Raw genomic sequence first — 23,542 nt, 5'->3', positions numbered from 1 at the left:
TTTTCTGTATCTCTCACACACACAATTCCAGTCTCACCCACGTACACACACACATGCTTCCTCTCTCTCACCCCCACCCCTGCACACAGGCACCCTCTCACACATACGCACCCTCAGACACCCTCTCATATACATATATATATATATACACAGGCACACACACTCTCACTCTTCTACACACTCACCATCTCATACACACACAAGCATCCTCTCATCCACACACATACCCACCCACACACACCACCCATATATACTCACACCCTTACACACACATACCCACACCCTTTACAGGCAGACAAAATTAAATTATGCATTTATAACAAATTTTACATGAAAAAGAACATTCAAGAGCACAGGTTTCTGAGGCAAAAATATCACTTACAGCATGCATATTATATTTTCATGCAATCCTGTATTGACAACCAGAAAACTGCAAAAAAGCCACTTGGAGCTCCTTTGGAATTCAACTTTTTGTATTGGATGTGAGATTGGCCCTCAGAAAGCCATGAAACAAACAGAATTACCATTGCAATATAATAAACCTCCCATATCAAAACAACCCTAACAACCTTATCTATGACTCATACAGGGCTCCCTGGGAGGGAGGCAGATAATGTGAACCAGCAGCCAATTAGGCAGGCACATGGGGCAGATTTTCAAAGAGATACGCGCTTAACCCCCGAAAAGCTGCCCCTGCGCGCGCCGAGCCTATCTTGCATAGGCTCGGCGCGCGCACGCAAGCCCCGTGACGCGCGTGTGTCGCGGGGCTTGCAAAAAGGAGCGGGGCGGAGCCGGTCTGAGGTGGTCCGGGGGCGGGGCGTGGCCTGAGCCTCCAGGCCCAGCAGCCATTGGCCGCTGGGCCCAGGATCGCGGGCCGGCCATTGGCCGCTGCGCGTAAGTTACGCCTGCCGGGAGGCAGGCGTAACTTCTTCAACAAAGGTAAGGGGGGGTTCTAGGTAGGGCTGGGGGGGGGGGCGGGTTAGATAGGAGAAGGGAGGGGAAGGTGTGGCGGGGGGAGGGGGGGTGGAAGGAAAGTTCCCTCCGAGGCCGCTCCGATTTCGGAGCGTCCTCGGAGGGCATGGAGGTAGTCTGCGCGGTTCGGCGCCCGCAAGTTGCACAATTGTGCACTCCCCCTTGCGCGCGCCGACCCTGGATTTTATAACATGCGCACATATTATAAAATCGGGCGTAGATTTATTCGCGCCGGGTTGTGTGAACAAATCTGCGCCCACGCGCAGGTTTTAAAATCTGCCCCATACCTTTAAGAAAAGGCAGCAACTATTTTTCTTTAAGTATCCAGCTGAGTCAGAGAGAAAAGGGGAAGGTGGAGACCCCCCAGTTGAGCAGAGAATCAGGGCTATGGAGAGGAGGTTGGGATGGTGAGACTGTTTTTGCCTGCCACCCGTTGGCTTCCCCAGAGGAACACCCGTTACACTGACTCACCCTCAAAATCTCCGGTGGGCGGCTACCTGCAGCATCCTCTCTAAATCGGGACTCGGAGTCGGCACAGCAGCAGCAGCCTGGGAAGAGCCCAAACCTTTTCAAACAGGCATACCCTGAATAGGGACCCTCTTTCCTCCCTCCACCCCCTTTTTTTCTTCTTTTTTCGTTATTTTGCTCTTCCCTCCGCCTTCCCTCTTCCCCTCCTTTTCCCCCCCTCTATGTTGTTTCCCTTTTTCCCCCACCCCCCTCCTGTATCTTGTATTTTTACCTTTTATTATTTTGCTCATTGATCCCCGTGTACTGTCCAGTACACCTCGTATTTTATATATCATCCCTTGTTCTCCTGTACATCTTATCTCGTGTACATGTTACCTGTATTCCATATATTATCCCCCGTTACCTTGTATAATGTACAAGACTCCTCGTATTTTAGATTTTATCTTTTGTTATCCTGTACCTTATTTCCCGTGTATATTAGTTACTGTCCTTTATACTATATTTTATCTCTTGTTACCTTATTTAAGGTTCCCTTGTACATTTTCCCCATTATTTTGTTCTACCCTTTGTTCCCCTCCCCCTCCCCCCAGTTCTATGTACCTCATTAAGTTCTTTGTAAACCGATATGATGTACCCACGAATCCCGATCTAGGAAAGCTTTTAAATAAATAAATAAACCAGTAAGGAATCCAAATGGGGCCGGGAACCACCAGCACAGCCCAGCTGAGAAGCATGCGTCAGACTCAACACGTGCTTTTTTTTTTTTTTCCTTCTGCGGTTGCGCCGACAGGCGCTATTCACAGCAGTTGATTGGTCACTGGCACCCCCCCTCCTTGTCGTCACCTGGGGCAGACATCTCCTCCTCACCCTCCCCCCACCTTAGCATGCCTCCGACACAAGGGTTCCCTTCCTTCAGGAACTGGTTTCTAAACTTCAAAAATACCGACATTTTCAAAACTATGATACTCCTCAACAAATCTCCTAAGATCCTGGGATGATCTCAGACTCTTTATTCTCTTCAAGTCCTCCTTCCCTCTCCACTAATCACCTTCCCTTTGATTCAATTTCTGCGCATGCTCCAGGGAGCATTTATAATCCCCAGAAGTCTCCCACAAAGAGGTGGGGATAAAGCAAGGAGAGGATTCCAAAATGCAATAAAACCCCCTCCCTAATGGAAAAAATTGGGGAAACATGCTCGTGACTGGCAAAGCCAGATCACACGAATACGATTTTATTATTTTAAAGGTAGGTTGATTCCCCCCAGCTGGGCATTCTATAACCTGGGATTGCTGTTCATGCCATGTGAGAGAGACCCTGGGTTCGGTTCAGGCCTGCTTTTGGCCAACTGGGCCAGCAGCGGCTGGAGATGCAGTGCAGACAGCATTCACAGCCCCACAGGGAGAGCCTAGATATTGCTCAACAATAACTCCTATGGATGGGATACGGGTATACTTACCAGGATCTTAACAGAGACAGAGTCTGTGGTCCTCTGCCAATGGCTATCACCGCCCTGACTTGAATACAAAGGGCAGGGGGAGTAGGGGGAACCCTTGGTGACTGCAACTGAGGTCAATGGCACGTCAACTTAGTTTCAGAATACCACTCCCTTGCTTTTATGATCGGGACCTATTCTGAAACTTGAATGTGGAGAAGGGTAAGCCAAGCCAAAAAAATTAATAAATAAAAAGAGCACGCAATACTGATTCATTTTCATTTATTGTCATTCTTTACTTTCACATTTCTGTAAAAAAAAGTGTTTTATACATGCGTATTTATAAAAAAAAGTAGAGTCTATAAACTTAATTCTGCTACAATTTCTACATCCATAGAATCTCAGAACTCAAGTGTCTTAAGCTTGCTCAATAGAACCTTAAATAATTGTGAATGCAAAGGACTAAATGGATTTGTGATCTTGTTACATTTTACAAATAGGTACATATTCAGACAAAATGAAGTAATTTTAATCAAAACCGAATTATTTCTCCTCCTAATATCTATCACCTATAAAATGAAGCCCAGGGCAAATATGCGGTGAGCCTTTTTAATTTACATTTGTTGGATGCATGTCAAAGAATGCTCAACATTTCATGAACAACTGGTGCACCTGAAGTAAACAGGAACATTATGAATTCATCCAGTCAGCGACAATGTTACAATGCTTGTCAATCAAAGGAAACATGACTTCTGATTTCTTTTTTTCTTTTTGGATGAATATCTTGTCAAAGTTATAGTATAATTCTGACCTTGCAATCAGTTTCTTCTTGGTTTGTCTCCCAATGCCTTTGCATATTTTCCACTGCAGGTCCTTCAGATCTTGGAAAAATATACAATCCGCTGCTGAAAGTAAAAAAAAAAAAAAAGTGACATAATCTTAGAACTTTGATTTCCATCAACACTGGTGAATAATGCTGTCAAGGATATGAATGGATGACGTATTAGGGATGTGCAGAGGGATGCCATACATTGCATTCGGGATTCGTATTCGTCGGGGGGGGGGGGGCAGATACGTTGCATTCAGCAAGGGGGCCCCTGATACATTTATACGTTGATTCTTATTCATTTCCCGGCTAAAATTAAATTAACTACAATACCCCACCCTCCTGAACCCCCAAGACTTACCAAAACTCCCTGATGGTACAGTGGGGGGTCCAGGAGCCATCTCCTGCACTCACACCCTCGGCTGCCGGTATTCAAAATGGCGCTGATAGCCTTTGACCTACTATGTCACTGGGGCTACTGGTGCCATTGGTCAGCCACTGTCACATGGTAGGAGCAATGGATGGCCATTGACCCCTGTGACATAGTGAGGGCAAAGGCTATCGGCTGCCAGTATTCAAAATGTCACAGAGGCCACATTGGTTAGCCCCTGTCACATGGTAGGAGCACAAGATGGCACCGGCCATCCATTGCTCCTACCATGTGACAGGGGCTGACCAATGGCACCGGTAGCCCCAGTGACATAGTAGGTCAAAGGCTATCGGTGCCATTTTGAATACCGGCAGCCGATGGTGTGAGTGCAGGAGATGGCTCCCAGACCCCCCGCTGGACCACCAGGGAGTTTTGGCTCCTTTAGACGGCCGAATAATTCGGCGAAGATTCATTGTATTCGCGGGAAATCGCGATACGTTTTGCTTCCCCACGAATACAACGAATATAGCCCTATACGTTGCGGATTACCAATTCATAGGGAACAAATGCACACCCCTATGATGTATTGTTTTGAGTTCTCGTGCTCAGAATACAAATTGGTCTATATCCAGCTACCTGAAAGTACTTTCCTGGCTGGACCATAAGTATTAGACTCTGGTGCATTTATGAGGAATCTTAATTGTTGTTGAGAGTATCCATTTCATGTAATTGATGTCAAATTAGCTAATGATATCAGCATATTTTTCCTCACAATGGCATGAGTTTAGTGACATAACTGCTCTGTTGTGGAGGAAGTACGAAACCAGTGCTCCAGACAATAAGGATCAGCTCAAGGTTAAATGGCTTAGTACTCTCTTGAGTCTAAAGCAGAGGTGAGCAAACATCTGCACCCAAGGGCTATATTAAGGGCCCTACTGGGATGGGGGTCTAGAGAGGTCTGAGGAGCGGGGGGAGTGGGGAAGTCCCACCTGAGGCTAAAGATACAGCTAGGGAGCATTGATAGAGGCAAAATCACTTCTAACCTGCTGATCTGACTTTTGACTAGAAATGACAAGGTCAATATTCAAAAACATTTAGGCCTGGATTTATCAAAATGCCAGCCTAGCCTAGCTATCAGGACTCTCTACCTGTTACCCAGGTAGAAAGTCCATCAAACTAGGTTGAGAGAACATTGCACAAATCTCATCTTTGGGTGCGTTTCCTCACTCCGAAGGTCATCAAATCTTCACAAGAGAGCACTGTTCTGTTCGTACGTCTCACATTGAATGTCAAAGTGTCCCCTAACCCCTACACGAATACCTAAACCTCACCTCGAGTTACTAAGTGGGCCTCCCATAGAGATATAAATACCTATCTAGTGAGTGGGCATCATGGCTAGGTGTGTGCTCTCTCTCTCTCTCTCTCTCTCTCTCTCTCTCTCTCTCTTGTGCTAAGATAGCACTTTGCATAGGTATTAGCACAAATTGTGATAAACTGCCTATTACCATAAAACACACCCCTTTTCCTATTGCATGCGATATTTAGTGCATTTGGGTTAAAACAGCTGTCCTAAAGTTAGCCAGCTATGTTCAGTATTGCAGCTGCATTATGAAAGTTAGCTGGATAAGTTTTTCCGCTGACTTTGCTATCCAGACTGTGTCTGTATATGGACCTTAACATCCTCTCACTGCTGTGGGCCAGATGCAGACATCTTGTAGGCTGTAGTTTACCCATCTCTGGTCTAAAGCCTGCTGCACAGGCAAGTGGGTGCTGTCACACAACGGGAACATTTCCTTCCTTTGAATACTAAGCACAAAGGTTTTCATTTTTCCATAACTGCTTTTTTGGTTAGAAGGACTCTTCTTAAACTTAATTTTTAATTCCAGTTATGTAACTACATTATGGGATTTGCTCACAGAGGGGGTAATTTTTTAATGTATTTAAATGCTTAAAACTGGGGTTTACGATACAACCTGGCTTCCGGCCAAGATGGTGGCAGGAAGTAGACGCTGAAAAGATCGCGGCTGAAAGATTTCTAAACTTTTTCGAGAAATGCCTCCAAAGAGAAAAGGAAAGGTGAGGGTATATCCATCTGAGATAATACCCTCGCCGATTCAGCAAGAAATCTTTCGGTACTTACTTTCACCTGCAACTCCAGGAACCGAGGATACCGCTGGACGCAGAGACCTGGGAGAGTCTCTGGTTCCTTGTGAGGAGGTTTCCCTGAGCCCAGATCTGAGGAGGCCACCGGAGCGAAGGGGCGATGAAAGCGACGCAACGATTGACCCGGGGAATTGCACTGCTTCCGGGGTCACTCGCGGAGCTGAAGGGGGAGCTGGATCGGAGATGCCGGAGAAGACACCGCCTTCGACCCCAGAGGGGATTCCCGTGATGCAAGAAGCCCGGGACCCGGGAGAGCTACAGCAGCAAATTCACCTTATCGAAGGCACGGCTGTGACGACCCCAGATACTGCTGGAGCAGGAGTGGGAGAGACCAGTGCCGGCATCAGATTCAGAGGTGACCCCCCCCCGCCCCTCAGTGGTGACCTTAGAAGGTATCTGGGATTTAGTAATGGGATTTAGATCTGAAATGAAAGCTGTTTGCACAGAACTAAGCCAAGCTTCTTCCAAGCAACATCAGGAATTAAAAGTCTTAGAAGGGAAACTAACTGAGACTAATTGCAGGATAACCCAAATGGAGAAAAAAGAGGAAAAAACTTTGGAATTTAAAGCTGTAGTAGCCAAGGACCGACTGAGGCTAGAGAAGCGCATGGAGACTCTGGAGAATAATTCCAAAAGTCTAAATTTAAGATTTTTAAATTTTCCTCGTATTGTAGGGGAGTCACCATACACCACTTTGAAAAAGTTCATGGTAGAGATACTAGGTTTCTCAGACTTAGACATACCTATGGTGAATTCCTGTTATTTTTTACCTGTTTCAAGAAGTAGAGAATCTAATATTCCTTTTCAAGGAGATTTAACCAATTTTTTGGAAAACTCTAATCTAGTGGTAATTGATAAAGGTACACTATTAGTTTCTCTACTTACAACCTTTGATGTAAACAAAGTAATGAAGGTTTACTTTAGGAAATACCCGGTTATCTATCATGATTCTAATGTAAACATTTTTCCTGATTTAGCCATGGCTACTCAACAAAGAAGGAAGGCTTTTTTGACTTTGCGTCAAGAAGCCATAAATTTGGGATATAATTTTCAATTACAATTTCCGTGTAAATGTCTGATTAAAAAAAGGGATGAATGCAATATATTTTTTACACCTGAACATTTGGCAAGGTTTATACAACTTAAAGGACAACCCACCTCAACCCCAGATACATAGATAAAATTACAGGTGTTATTTTGCTACCATCTTGCCTTCTTTTTCAAAGCTGGTGTAAAATTTACTTCCTATTAATTTCAAGCCTTCAATTTGAGTCATTGTAAATAATATTAAGAATTACCACATATATGTTCTATTCAAGATATTAAGTTTTTCCTTTGTTTAATGTTAAATGATATGTGTTAATATCTGAGATTTCTGTTATGAACTATTTTGGTTTGTAAAATTATTTGAAAAAGCCAATAAATAAAGAATATAAAAAAAAAAAACTGGGGTTTACATGTGTAAATTAATTTTATTCGTGTATGTGGTCTTTTGAAAATTGCTTCAGTATAGTATATCCAAAAATAACAAAGGGAGCCAAAATGAGAATTCAAACAAAAAAACGGGTCAATCAAGCATAATATGCAATTTCAAAGTGAAGGTGTGAGCAAGCCTGATGGCGCGTTCAAATCACAAGAACTGCCCGGACATTTCGATTTTTATATCACAATGTTGCACATAAATTAATTTTGTATAAGGTGGATGATCGAAATGTCCGGGCGGTTCTTGTGATTTGAACACGCCTTCAGGCTTGCTGACACCTTCACTTTGAAATTGCATATTATGCTTGATTGACCCGTTTTTTTTGTTTGAATTTTCATTTTGGTTCCCTTTGTTATTTTTTAATTATTCATTGTGGGTAACCTATTGGCTCTTTGGTATTTCTATTCAATGCAGTATATGCCATTGTACTGTCAATAGATTTTACGCGTGGATGTGCACTTTAAGATGGTGACTTTTAAACGAGCATGGGCACACAGCCACATATGCATGAATCTTAGATCATGCGCGCAAGTGCACGTGCATTATATAAAATACGCTTAGGACGCATATGTGTGTGCCTAATTTTAACCATTTACACGAGCAATTGCTATTTGCGCATTTTCCTTAGGAATCGTTGGCTTTTACGCAACACAGGTGAGCTCATTTTATAGCATGTGTGAGTGAGGGAAATGACCAGTTCACCAGTTTGCCCAGTCTATCTCTAGGTCATCAAGACCCCCTGGCTCTTTACCCTGCACACCCCTCAGTTTGCCCAGACCTCTCATGCAGTCCTTATTTGGCTATAAATAGTTTTCTACAGACTTATACCTGATAAAGAACAGAAGTAAATATATGCTGGTAAGAATCGTACACGCTTCTTTCGCAGGATATATAATCGCAACATATGCATGTATAAGGTGGCCCCCTTCCAGAACGCCCCTCCCCCAAATCCACCCTGTGGGAAACCGAGCGGTGTTTCTCAGGCTGGAGGCACAAAGCCACACGGACACCCGTCTTTTTCTAGTGCAGATAAAACTTTATTCAAGTTACAGCACTTCAACACAACAGAATGGCTTCCTACCTTTGCAGTATACGTCTCACGCCATGGGCTTTGGGTCAGCATAGATTTATAGGATCTGCCTCTCCTGGAAACGTAGGGGCCTCCTGAACCCAGCTGGGCTTACATTCTTATGCTCCCCAGCCGATCCCGCCCTTAGGTATCTTCCTACCCCAGCAGGGTCCTGTCCATAGAGCTCTCTCCCTCTGTGGGTTTTAAGGTGGACCAGGCCTCTAGCCTGGTCCTGCACATACAAGTGGAAAATGGGGTCACTCACTACTCACCCTTTTTTTATGCCATCAAAGATATTCGCACATGGGTACTTGCGTGTGTATGTGCGAGGTTTATAAAATAGCCCCAGCTAGAATAAGCACTACTTGCATGTGCATCTGCCATTTTATGTGCACGGATCTCTTTTAAAATTCACCTTTAAGCACGTAAATGGGCTTTTGGCATTTGCTGGCCAAAAGTTCTTTTTGGGCCGAACGAGCCGTCCGGCGCGAACGAGCCGGGAATCACGTGACGCCGGCGTCACTCGACGTGCCGCCGACGTCACATGCTTCTCGCCAAGGATTGCAGAAATGGCGTCCTCACTCCTCGCTCCATCACCAGGGAGTTGTGGTAAGTCGGGGGGGGGGATTAAGGAGGGTGAGGGGGTTTATATTTTTATTTTGGCTCAACAATCGCGATTTCCAACATATCGAACATATCTATGTTCGATATGTGGGAAATCCGATCGTTTATGTCGAATCAATTTTTTAAGTAAAAAAAAAATATGAGTTGCGTTTTACTAATGCGGTCAATCCGAATGCACACCCCTACTACATGCTAACTTCATGGAGGGCCCCCTAGACCTTCTATTATCCGAAAGGTTATGCCATGGGAAAGTCACCTATGTCTGATGCTGAGAATCCAGGCCAGTATCTGGGCACTTTTCTCAGCATCTTGCAGCAAGAGACATTAGTAGTGGCTCTTAAAAAGTACAGGAGCTCCTTTGTGAGAACATGTGTAATCATGCATGCCTTTCTTTCCTAGCTACAGCAAGAGCTCTAGAATGTGGTAATTAATTAATAGGCAGCATGCAGGATATGAATGTCTGGTCCTGTTTTGTGTGACACATGCATTGCACACAGTACCTCCTCATCTTCTCTTTCCTGAGCAACTCCTTTGAGTCCTTCCAGACTATGGCTTATCCCCAAGCTGAGTGAGACAGGGAGAGTGTGCACTGAGTACTGGATGTGCTTCACTCCGAGTAATGGGAGCAGCACAGTGGAGAGAGTCTGGCAGTTACATGCAGCAGTCAAGGTAAATAACCAAACAAGCTGAATGCACCACACCAACTTCTCCCTTCTCCTGCACTTTCAGGCCGATCCAGTACAGTGCGCGTCCACCACCCCTTATGCTATAAGGGGATTAGCGCGTCCAAAACGTGTGTCCAACCCCTGCGAAGGTAATGCATGTTGAGGAGGCTATTAGATATTCTCCTCCAATTAAAAGAAAAAGTGTGCCCAATGCGCACATTTTAACCTGCAAAAATTAATGCCTGCCCTGAACGGGTTTTAATTCTTGAGGAGCCCAAAAAAAAAAATAACAGAAAAGCAGAAAATAATGCATTTTTGTTCCTTTTTTCGGTTCTTCTGACTTACTATCATTGTGATAGTAAGTCAGAGGAACTGAAATAGGAGAACTAAAAAAAAATTGTGCCGGCTGTCAGGTTAGGAAAAGGGATGCTCATATTGCCTCTCATCTACTCAGCACAGATAGAGGAAAGAGACAGCTAAACTGAGAGGAAAAGATGATTTCTAGGATCCAGAGACCCAGAGAAAGGGATTTAAACCTGGAGACTCAGGTTTAAATGTCATAAACAATACTGACACCAATACCATTCTCACACTTATACTAAGGATCCCACAAATTAAACCTTAAAAGGTACATATCCATTTACTTCATACTGAGTGCATCTGGCTGCTTTGAAACCTGTTATGCATATTCCTACTGCGCCTTTACCCCACACCACAAAAGCTAAACTTTCTAAAGCTTTTGAGAATCACTAAACAAAAAATGTACTTTCAGATACTAATTGAACTTTAGAATGCATGCTCATGGTAGTGCAATGTGCTGCCATGGGGAAGATCCAGACTAAATTCTTGTGCACAGTTCCTTCTCCTTTGACCTGCAGGAACTGGGGACACTTGAGTGGAAAGGGGCTGTCTTCATTGCCCTTGGAAGGATGTTATAGCCATTGCTCAAGATTAACTCCTACTGGCTGGTTCAAAAGAATACTTTTTCTAGGTGCCAGGGAGAACCACAACTTGTGCCTCTTGCTTTAGTGAGCTGTGTAGACTAGAGCACTTATCACCTGAGCTACAGGGCTAGACCCTCTTAATTCATTCTTCCCACTCACCTTGCAGGGGAGACTGAAGAAAGAATGGGCTGATGGCATGCAGAAGATCCCCAGTTCAATCCCCTGGTCAGCTGGCAGAGAAGAAGAGCCCCCACTACAGGAAATGATGCAGTAAATTTTGCTGCATGAGGGGAGCATCACATTTAAGATCATGGACAATTTCCCTTGCAAGATAAATACAAAGAAAGAATGAACTAAGTGACCAGGTCCCTACCACCACTGCACCCTTAAATCATGGAGGATGGAATTAAAAATGAGAGAAAAAACTCAGAGCAGCTGCCGATGAAACCCCGTAGTGTGGTAGCCTCTCTGGGTACAAGTTCCAATTGAGTTGTAAGCCCGAAAGAGCAGAATGATGTTAATCAAACAAACAAAAAGGCTTACCCATCTATAAGAGTTCACTCAGAAACTCCTAAAATGACCTTACTTATATTCCCCTTTCCCTTGTCCAGACAACCTTTCCCATATGGCATTCTATTTCATGTGTAAGGACTTGCATTGCCATGTCTGGCCACCCAGCCTTGTGAGCTTTCAAATAGGCCGATACATTAAAAACGCGGCAGATGCGCGCACAGGCCACTTTCCTGTGCGCGCGATTCAGTATCTTAATTTACTGAAATTAGGCCTGGCAGTAAAAAGAGGCGCTAGGGATGCTAGCGCGTCCCTAGCGCCTCTTTTTTGACTGGAGGGCGGCTGTCAGCGGGTTTGACAGCCGACGCTCAATTTTGCCGGCGTCAGTTCTCGAGCCCGCTGACAGCCACGGGCTTGGTGCCCGGTGCCTGGAGAAATTAGCGCCTACCTTTGGGTAGGCGCTAATTTCTGAAAGCAAAATGTGCGGCTTGGCTGCACATTTTGTTTTCTGAATCGCGCTGGAATCCCTAATAGGGCCATCAACATGCATTTGCATGTTGCGGGCGCTATTAGGTTTGGGGGGGTTGGATGCGCGTTTTGGACGAGCTATTACCTCTTACTGAATAAGGGGTAAAGATAGGACGTCCAAAACGCGCGTCAAAATGCCGGCTAACAGTGCGCACTGTACTGTACTGTATCGGCCCGAAAGTTAGCACTTGTCTCCTCATGATTGCACTAACTTCCTGTTCATGATGAGTGCAGCACTCATCATGCTGTTCATGATGAGTGCTGCCAGAAACTGACAGAATAGATTTAAAATTATAACTCGGCATGGGGCAGAGAGGGGCAGGAGGTTCTGGAAAAAGACGATATCTACCATCTATCTTCAAAGAAATTATAAAGGGTTATTTTGCAATTATTCTCTGAAAGCCCAATTTTGCAACAGCTCAAGAGGTGAATTTTAAGACCCGCACGCTGGTGCACATGAAGGCATGTTTGCTGGTTTATGCACATGGACACAGTGATTTTATAACATATGCGCATATATAAGCATTTACATGTGCCTGTTATTGAATTAGCTATATGGACAAATATGGGCGCACAATTTTATATTGATGCATATGCACGCAAATGCCGCCTTGATCATGTAAGTGGGGGGAATTTAGTAGATATGGAAATACCTGTTTCCCCAGTTTGTTCCCAGTTTGCCCCAGTAAAAGAGAGGACTTGCTAAACACCCTAGTTAACTTGCTTCCCTTTTACCCTATTAGCACCAACCCTTAAAACCTCGTTGACTAGCCTAGTTTATTTTAATACTTACATGCCATCCAATGCAGAAGAAAAGTTACGTGGTAGGAGATCCCGGCTCGCTTGGGCACATAAATACTTACATGCAGACTTCATATTACAAACTCTGCTTGCCCATGCCCCTCCATGCCCACCCAGATCCAACCCACTTCCCACCCCTTTTATGAACTTTATGATTTGTGTGCGTACCGGGAAATACACGTGTACTCTCATGCCTTTTAAAATCCACCCGGTGCCCAAGACAGAGTCACATGTGTATCTCCTGGTTTTAGCGCATTTTGGAGAAATTACTTACCTAATAATTTCATTTTCCTTAGTGTAGACAGATGGACCGAGAACCAATGGGTTATATGCTCCCCTACCAGCAGATGGAGACAGAGTCAGGTTTCAAAGCTGACGTGAACCCTAGACATAGCCCTTCAGTATTCTCTTCAAAAGCCATTGTGGTCATACTTTTGAAAAACTTGATTACAACTTCATTAAAACTTGATTAAAAATGGATAACTGTAATTGGACTCAACCAAACATAAACGCTGGATCCCAGCAAGATTATGTATGCCCTGATCTAGGGATTGGGCAACAGCTTACCCATAACCTCTTGGAATCTATATTGATTTCACAGGTGATTCCTTGGTACCATTCTTGGACAGCCTTGGGCGGGATGCTGAGTCAATCTGTCTACACTAAGGAAAACAAAATTATCAGGTAAGTAATTTCTCCATTTTCTAGTGTGTAGCCAGATGGACTCAGGACCAATGGGATGTACAAAAGCTACTCCTGATCAAGGCGGGAGGCTGCCCGTAGACCAGTTAGTACCACCCTTGAGTTGCGTCCGTTGGTCCTAGACGGCTTTGCCCCATTTGCCTCACCTTATTCACGGCTCCTACCGCTTACCTGGGAAAGATGGCTACTGCCGCATCTACAAGCCGACCTCTCTGGTGTCCCCGGAATGGCTATGGTGCAGGGTGCAGCCTCCCGCCATTGCTCCTCCCAGGTATCTACTAGGGTGCACGCGCGCGCAACCCACGTCTTTGTACCACCCTTGGCGCGAACATCGAGGGCGTTCCCTCACGCTGATGTCACGCCATCCGGGTATATTACCTTTACTAATTTGCTAGCTCGTTGAGTTAGCAAGGACTCGAATCTGTTCCTGTCTATGCTACTCTGCCGCTTCCGTGCTGCCACAGGAAGCTCTCTCTCTGCCCTTCGGGGAACTGCTAACCTGGGTATCCGCTCCTCGGAGGCCCTCTGCTTTATTTCAGGTGCCTTACAGGGAACAGGTACTCGCTCCTCAAGGGCCTGCTCTCCCTGCCTCGGTGCCTGTACTTTCTACAACATACCTGGTGGAATCGCATATCAAAAGCAAACACCTAGTGAGTACTCTAACTCTCAGTCTATCTCATCCACAGTATCTCCTCGCTGGGAGACCTGCTGTGGAACCTCCTGATGTCATCAAGGAGAGAAGGGCTCCCTCTGCCGAGGGCCCTGAGACTGCAACTACAGACTGCCTCACTACTGCCACCTCTGGTGGCTCTCTTCAAGCTGTCTAAAAAAGAACTATCTTGTGTTTTGTGTAGTACGAGTCTAGCCCAGTGCTGTGGTTCCTCATGGGGCTCCTCCCCATGGGCTTGGTCATCTCTACAGCACCCAAGGATCTCCACAGCACCCAAGGATCCACCAAAACACACATGCATCCTCTCGGGCCTGAAGGTGTGTAAGAAGTTGTGTAAGAAGGACCACGTTGCTGCTCGGCAGATGTCAATGGGAGACAGCAGTCTAGCTTCCACCCAAGACACTGCCTGGTGAGCCCTAGTGGAATGAGCGTTAACCTGAAAGGGTACTGGCTTTCCTGCCTCTACATAGGCTCCTGTGACCACCTCCTTGATCCAGCGAGCAATGGTATCCCGCGAAGCTGGTTCACCCTGTCTTTCTCCTCCGTGAAGAACAAACAAGCAGTCCATTTTGTGGGCCGATTCTGGTATTTCCAGATACTGCACCAAAAGCCTACTGATGTTTAAATGACAGAGGAGGTGGCATGCTTCCATGTCCTTGTGCCATGTCCTTGTGCCTATCTAGGGATGGCAATGAGATGGACTGATTCAGATGAAACTCCGAGACAACCTTGGGCATGAAGGATGGAACAGTACGAAGTTAAAAAGCTATTGGGATAATCCGGAGGAATGGTAACCGACACGACAATGCCTGTAGTTCAGAGATGCGAAGAACCGAGCATTTCGCCACCAGGAACACCATTTTCAGGGTTAACAAGCACAAGTAAAGAATGCACAGTGGCTGAAAGGATAGCCCTACCAAAAACTCCAATACTAGATTAAGATTACACAAGGGAAACGGCCACCATAAGGGTGGCCGGAGATGCTTTGTCCCTTTCAGAAAACGGGCCATGTCCGGATGCACCAACAGGCGAGTTCCAGTCACCTCGCCCCTGAAACAAGAGAAAGCCACTACCTGGACCTTCAAGGAGTTAAGGATCAACCTTTTATTCAAGCCATCCTGTAATAATTCTGGAACCAATGGGATTTTGACCATCTGAGGTGCAATACCACGTTCCTTGCACCAGGCCTCAAATACTTTCCAGACCCACACATATGCTAAAGACGTAGAGAACTTCCACGTGTGGAGCAAGGTGGTAATTACTGCCACCGAATATCCACGCTTCACCAGACGAGCCCTCTCAATGGCCAAACTGTAAGACAGAATCGAGTTGGATCCTCATGAAGGACCAATCCTTGCTGAAGCAGGTCCCTGTGAAGTGGAAGGCAAAGGGGGGTTTCCACCAGGAGTCTCCACATGTATGCATACCATGGATGCCTGGGCCAATTCGTATCTACTAGTAGGACTAATTCCCTGTGGCGCTTGATCCTGCGAATGACCCTGCCCAGCGGGGGCCACAGAGGGAAGGCATATAGTGGTCCTCTTCTGGCCAGGTCTGAATGAGGGCATTGATCCCCAGGGACTACTGATCTCTTCTGCGACTGAAAAATTGGGGAACCTTCGCATTGTGAGATATGGCCAGCAAGTCGATGGACGGGAGGCCCCAGTGATCTACCACCAGCTGAAAGGCTTTGGCCTACAATGCCCATTCTCCTGGATACAGACTCTCCCTGCTTAGAAAGTCTGCGCTGATGTTGTCTTTTCCTGTGATGTGGGAGACCGAGATCATCTGTAGATGTATTTCCGCCCATTCCATAAGGAGATCTATCTCCCGTGACACTTGCTGGCTCTTGATTCCCCGGTGGTTGATGTATGCTACCATTGTTGCATTGTCCAACATTATGCGGACCACCTGACCCTGGAATATGTGGCTGAACTGTAGACACGCCAATCTGACTGCTCAGGCTTCCAGGCGGTTTATGTTCCAGAGTGCCTCTTCCTTGGTCCAATGTCTCTAAGCTGTCAGTTCCTGACATGGGCTCCTCAGCCCTGGAGGCTCGCATCTGACATGAGGACCAGCCAGTTAGGCGGGGACAGGGTTAAACCCTTGCCCAGGTAAGCTTCCTGTAGCCACCACTGGAGCTGAGATCATACTTCCATCGGTAGGTGGAGGCAAATTGAATAGTCCTGAGACAGCAGGTTCCAACGTGACAGCAGGGAGCATTGAAAAGGTCTCATGTGACACAGATCCAAGATGGCTGCTCGTATTAAGACCTAAGCGGGAGCGCTCTGCCTTTGCTGCGTCTTTTGGACAGAAAAATGCCTGCTAAGAGGAAGGGCAAAGTTCGGACCTACCCGACCGAAACAAACCCTTCCCTGAGTATTCAGACAGAGATTACCCGCTTTGTGAGTCCAACACCTCAACAGAGAACTGAGGAAACCGATGTGCAGGAGAGCGTGGAACAGCTAACCTTGCCGACGGGGGAGGTGTCTCTAAGCCCGGAACAGAGGGAGCCACCTACGCAGAGTTCAGTTGAGGAGACGGGGAGCGGTGGTGCGGCAGCGACTCAAGCCGGCCAAACTCCAGAGCTTACCTCACTGATTTCAGACGGGGCAACAGCCGGACCTCTTACATCCAGCCCGGTGGAGAAGCTAAGGTCTGAGGGGCTAACCGTAACCAGCACAATCCTGGGAGAAGGTATGTCCACAGGCAATAGCACAAAGAAAGATCTAATCGCCATTCCTGAGAGGCCTGCGCAGGTGACTTTAGACTCCCTCTGGGAGTTTATGGTGGGCATGGCCTCGGCAATAAACTCCATGAATGAAAAAATGGAGATTTCTAATTCACAGAGCGTTCACAAAGTTGATGCTGTGCAAACACAACTAGACGGTTTGAAAAAGAAAATAAGTGAAATGGAAGAAGAAAACAAACAGTTTCAACAGTATAAAATTGCAGCGATTAAAGACTCTCAAGCTATTTCCAGACGTATGGAATTCATAGAAAATAAATCTAGACATTTGAATCTACGTTTTACCAACTTTCCCAAAGTTGTGGGGGAAATCCCCTACACAACTTTGAAAAGATTCTTACAAACGAATTTGGAGATAACCGAAGAAAATTCACCATCTATAAACTCCTGTTTTTTTTCTACCTACATCGACGCGTACAGGAGATCCTGCAAATGTTCCCTTTGCAGGGAACTTAACTGGGTTCCTTGAGGACTCTACACTAGAAGTTATAAATAGGGGAACACTGTTGGTGTCATTTATTACTGTCAAAGATATTCGTCTAGTTATGAGAGCATATTTTCGGAAATATCCGCATAACTTTCATGAGGCTGTAGTAAAAATTTTTCCTGATTTAGCTCCGGCCACACAGGCCAGGCGTCGGGGGTTTATAACCCTTAGACAAGAGGCCATAGGGCTGGGCTATACTGTCAAAATTCAGTTTCCTTGTAAATGTTTTCTCATGAAAGATAATGAACGTTATGTATTCTTTATTCCTGAGCAATTAAGGGAGTTTATCGAGGCTAGGAAAATTAACATCATAACCTAATATTGAAAAAATGGATGTGTTGTTATGAGCAGTTTGTTAATATTGATATATTTCCTTAAATTTGTTCCTTTAAAGATTTCCGGATCTACAAATTAATATTCTGCTGGGAGCGGAATTCAATATACTAAATAATGTTAGAAATTATATAAGTATTTTGGTCACCGGTGCTTAGATAATATCTAAATAAGTTATTCCTTGATGGGTATATTTCTGTTTTGAGTTTATAATGAAGGTGATAAAATAATTTTGTTTTTCTGTTCGTTATTGGAAACGCAATATTTCTTTATAAGCAAAAAATTTTTGTTTATGTATTAAAAATGAATAAATAAAGAATTAAAAAAAAAAGAAAAGGTCTCATGTGTGTCCTCATCCACAGTACTACCTCCAGGGCTGACACCATCAAACCGAGGACCTAAAGATAGCTTCACACTTTGGGGCATATCGAGTTCATCACGCGATGCACTTGGGACATCAACTTCCTTAACTGCGAGAGCAGGGGGAAGACCTTGCCCTGCTTGGTGTCGAACCAGAATCCCAGATTTTCCAAGGAGTTGGAGGGCTTGAGACTGCTTTTGTCCATGTTTATGCCCCAACCAAGCTCCTGAAGCAGGGATGTCACCCTGCTGGTCACCCGGAGACTCTTTTCCACTGACTTTGCCCGGATCAACCAGTTCTCCAAGTACGGGTGTGCCAGGATTTCTTCTTTCCTCAGTGTCGCCACTATGACCACCATAATCTTGGAAAATGTTCTGGGGGCAGTGGCCAGGCCGAAGGGCAGAGCCCAGAACTGATAATGGTGGCCCAGTACCGCAAAACGTAGGAAATGCTGATGTTCTTGCCAGATTGAAATATGAAGGTAGGCCTCAGAAAGGTCCAGGGAGGTTAAGAACTCTCCCGGTTGTACGCCATTATCATGGAGCACAGAGTTTCCATGCAGAAGTGAATTACTCATAGGTGTCTGTTGACACTCTTGAGGTCCAGGATGGGGCAAAAGGAACCTTCCTCCTTGGGTACGATGAAATAGATAGAATAATGCCCCGTATTTTCCTGGGGTACAGGTACTAGAATTATAGCCCTCAAGTTGAGGAGCCTTATCAAGATAGACTCCACTGCCTGCTTCTTGTGCTGGGAGTGGCAAGGAGACATCATGATCATGTCCCGAGAAGTGCTGTAAAATTCCAGCACGTATCCTTCTTGTATGACATCCAGTACCCATTTGTCCGATGTGATTTCGACCCACCACTGGTAGAAGAAAGATAGTTGACCCCCTAGCTCCTTGCTCCATGGGTAGGTCAGCAAAACTTCATTGGGGAGTTTGGGCCAAACTTGAACTTGTCCCTCTCTTGGGCTGTCATCTCTGAAAGGACTGAGACCTCCACGAGGACCTAGACCTCTGAAATGTCAAGTTTCTGTAGGGCCAAAAGCATTGGGAGCCCCTGGATTGACCCCTCATGGGAGAGGGGCACTTTAACTGCTTTCTCTTATCTTCCGGTAGCTGGGGCACTGAAGATTCACCCCATTTACTGTCCAGCTTTTCCAATTCGCTTCCAAAAAGGAGTGATCCCTTAAAGGGCATCTTTGTGAGGTTTGCCTTAGAAGTCACATCTGCTGACCAATTTTGCAACCATGGCTGTCTTTTGGCTGCTATCACTGAGGCCACTCCTCTGGCTGAGATACAAACTAGGTCAGAGCCTGCATCAGCTAAAAAAGCAGCAGCTTAAAGAATTTGTGTGCACAGATTTCAGGCACCTACGTGGGCAGCAGCGAGGTGCACGCACAGCGAGTGCGCCCGATTTTATCTAAACTCTGTGCCTAGAAAGTTGTGTACATACGTATGCACATGATATTGTACATGGCATTCTGTGCACAGAGATGCGCAGAGCCGGCACACACCGCCTGTACCGAAGCTCTATGGTGGGCAATGGAAGACGTACAAAAACGCGTGCAAGATGGCACTGCTGCAGCCTACCACGCAGTGTGATCCTAAAGCGGGGCCTAGTCCACCGGGGGCTACTCAACCCGCTCAGAAGACCACTTCCCTTAATCCCAACGGGATCGGGAATGACATCGGTATGGCGCACCGAGCAAGGAGGCCAGAGGAAGTCTTACCGAAACCCCTCCAACATCTCTGAATCGAGAGGAATCCTCTTCTCTTTTTTTTAATTACCTGGGCTCAGTACTTACCAGCTTAGTACAGAGACGGTCTCTGGCTGCAGGGGGAGATATCTTTGGCCGTCACCGCTGCGCTCGGCTTCCTGCGCCCACTGCCTTTCAGCTGCTTCAGCAGCAAAGCCCACACCAGGAGCCAGCTACTGGACCAAGGCACTCATCTGAAGGATCTCAGAAATCACTTCAGGAATTCTCAACTGGGGGAGGGACCTTTAGATATCACCGCGGGAGAGCGAGGCTCAATCTTTCTCCAATTTAAAAGTAGAATTTCTTCTAAAAGCGATCGCCATAGGTAAAGCATGTCCACATATGCCAGGAGACAGAGAGAGATACTGACAGGCTGAGGTCACTGCAGGGATATATCTAGGGTGACATCAGCTTTGAAACCTGACTTTGTCTCCGTCTGCTACAGGGGAGCATATAACCCATTGGTCCTGAGTCCAACTGGCTACACGGTAGAAAAAGGGTTTTTAAAATCGACCAGTAAGGACTGTAGTCCATGTGTCCACAGACCTCCATCCTAATTTTCAAAGTGGTCTTAATGTGCATAAGTCCACTTTGAAAATTAACAGGTATGCATGTATCTTAGTGCAGCATAGGCGTGCACATTTACACCTGCTGGATAGCAGTTGTAAAATGTGTACGCAAACATTTACATGCATATTTCTGAAAATCAAAAGTACATGCACAAATGATTTCTCAGCTCCAACTTCACCCTTAGAAAAGTCTTTTTGCAGTACGTATAAAAGTGTGTGAAAAAACACTTCTGTGCATACTTTAAGACGCTCAATACTTAAGCTAATTTTCAACCAGATTATGCTTTGTATAAAAAACACAAAGCATAATTACTTTAAACCATCTGTTCTTTTGAGTTTGCTTTTTATCACTTGAATATGTTACATTGTTTTATATATTTCACTTAGGAAACAATTTTCAGAGAGTTACGCAGGGGTTGTATGCACAAAATTACGATATAGACATGTAAGTAGCATGTAAGTGCAAATATACTATTTTCTAAACCTGAAAAGCACACATGTACTTGCAGTGTCATATGCAAAACATTAACAGGGCAAAACATGGGCGGTCTAGGGATGTTGCAGGCCGGGGTTCAGATGTACGTGTATACCAGGAAGTTGCTATTTTGTAAGTGGTATATGCGCATACATTGCTGTACTGATCTGAATATTTTAACACCTGCTAATTGACTCGCACAATTGAAATCGGACTTATTCTTTGTCTGCAGTGTTTGGGTACTAGGTCTGGGTGAACTGCTGGAGGGTCTGTGTTGCACTGTTGAAGGTCTGGGTGAACTGGTGGAGGAATCAATGAACAAATGATTCCAAATATGCCCACTAGTATCCTCAGAAGTGGAGTACCCACCTACTATAAAATAAAAACCTCCACATTTAATTGTTACAGGTTTTGCACACATAAAATATACATGCGTAATTATATAAAATAGGTAGAAAAAGTATGCATGTTCCTGCATTGTGAATATAAGTGTACTCTGAAACATACTGTATGTGTGTATATTTGAGGTAGAAATATGTGGTATTGTATAAACTGTACGGCTTCTGCCACACTCTTTATAAAATACTAGAATACATTTCCACATGCCCGCTTATTCATCCAAATGGTGTACCATGGACAGTTTTGAAAGTTGGGCTCTACCATTGCAGTGCCACAGGACATTTTTTTCAATAGTACTAACCTGGCAACATCACCTGTGCAGGTATCTGAGTCAGTGGTTGCTGGGAGTCACGTTCTTCCTTTCTCAAGCTGTATTTTGATGAGTAGGCAGGGAACCGGCATGATATCTCTTCATTCAAGCATTTGTCTTCTATTGAGGAAAGTGTCAAGGAAGGGATAACATTGTGGATCAAGTGTACATAGGGCAATAAGCTCATCGATTCATTCTTGTAAGCCCGTGCATGATGTGGATCATGTTCCTGAGTCACTCCAGATTCAGATTCCTTAGTAATAACCTCAGAAAAAGAACTAAGTTGTAGCAATGGGGTCTTCTTTTGGTCATTCTCCATAGTCGATGACTCAGTATCTTTATTTTTCTCATAGTTTTCTAACAAAGCTAGCAGTGTGCAAGTATGCTTAGGTGAAAAACTGGATTTTGATTTACTACTTCCTAAAATATCCCAATAATTATTAGCTCTTGTCTTTAAGATGTAGTGAAGGGATATCTGTACTTTATTTAGAGCCAATTCTTTCCGTTCAGTAACTAATTTCTGCTGTTGCCGATTTATGAAATTTTCAAGAGAAGCCAACAGTTCTGAGACCTGTACAAATTGAAATCACAGCAATAGTTATTTTAAATATACAAATCCTGCTACCGTAGCATATAAAGTCAGGACAGACACACAGCTAAACAACCCCTGTGGTAGAAACCTTCTCCCATTGTTGTGGCGAAGTTGGTGGGGTGTGAAATGTTTCTGTATTGCAAGGTCTCTAGATAGAACCTCACAGGGTGGACTATCTGAAACCCTCTTCCCAGCTGGGTCTCCGGTACAGAAAAAGGAGTCTAGAACCCACCCAGCAAAGTCTCCTGGGGATAGAGAGGGCAAGCAGGGATAAAATTAGGATAACCGTCCTCCTGCGTGAGGATGTTATCTGGAGAACCTCTGAAATAACCAATTTCTAAGATAAAAAAAGGTTTAACATTTTTTCTAAAAAGAAAAGGATTAGAAGTAATTTTGTAATAAACAATATAAAAAGTATTCAAGTTTAGCATGTATTTTTGTAAGAATACTTCAAAAACCTTTGCTAACAGTAGACAACAATTAAACAATTTGAAATTGTAAATGCTTTTAAACTTTTAATTTTACATATAGCAGTACCAAACAAAATTAACAGTTCTATTCTGTTTTTTGTAGGACTTTCAGACCAGTTCATCTCAAGAGTCAGATAAGTATTACACTTTCTTTTCTCTTTACCCCATGTCCAACCTTTTAAATTTGTATCTCAAGAAATTGACTCTGTGGGTTCTATTTTTCTCTTCCAGGCTTTGCTAAACAGAGTCCTTTTTATGATAAGTATTCTTTTTTCTTCTTCTTCACTGTATGTGTTTACTTTTCCTGTGTTGACTGTCTCATATATCTTTTGTGTTGCTTTTCTACTGAGTTCAATTATAGTGCTAGTCTGGTCAGACCTACAGTGTGATTGTTGTAGAGGAGTGAACACACTTATTTGTGGTCCCTGGGTCTTGGTGTCCAAACTCTGTCTCTTGCGATGCAAGCTCTGATGCGATGGTCTCGGGTGCAGTCATGTGTCATCCAGCGATAGGCCCTGATGTCACTGGCATCGGGCCTTCCTCTGACGGAGTCTGCCTCCAAGGGGGTACCTACTACCTGACTATATGAAATTAACAACAAATTTTGCTTCCCTGGCACTGAGTATCTTCTGCCAGCTAAAGTCTTTCTAGTGCAGGTGTACAGTGGCTTGGTGAAACTGGAAATCTAACTAAAGAAAATAACAGATAAGCAAATAATTCCCTATCTTTTTTTTCATGGGAACAGCATTCACTTTTCCAATCTTTAAATCTTCACACTCCCCTCTAACTAGAACAGGTTCTATTAGACT

The 23,542-nt window shown here is 44.7% G+C and overlaps 1 protein-coding gene across 1 annotated transcript in view; it reads right to left on the bottom strand.

Moving 5' to 3' along the window:
- Positions 1-3,139: 3,139 nt before the first annotated feature.
- Positions 3,140-23,542, bottom strand: part of LOC115081578 — a 32,486-nt gene continuing 12,083 nt past the window's right edge. Inside the window, exons 2-3 of the mRNA XM_029586005.1 lie at positions 21,663-22,242; positions 3,140-3,777 (exon numbers count right to left, since the gene is read on the bottom strand). Coding sequence (XP_029441865.1) covers positions 3,563-3,777; positions 21,663-22,242 — 795 coding nt within the window. The 3' untranslated portion in view covers positions 3,140-3,562. The remainder of the gene's footprint in view (positions 3,778-21,662; positions 22,243-23,542) is intronic.

Source organism: Rhinatrema bivittatum, chromosome 1 (genome assembly GCF_901001135.1).
Source record: "Rhinatrema bivittatum chromosome 1, aRhiBiv1.1, whole genome shotgun sequence".
NCBI lineage: Eukaryota > Metazoa > Chordata > Amphibia > Gymnophiona > Rhinatrematidae > Rhinatrema > Rhinatrema bivittatum.
The sequence above is the reverse complement of the archived record's forward strand: the minus strand, read 5'-3'. Positions and strand labels throughout refer to the sequence as shown.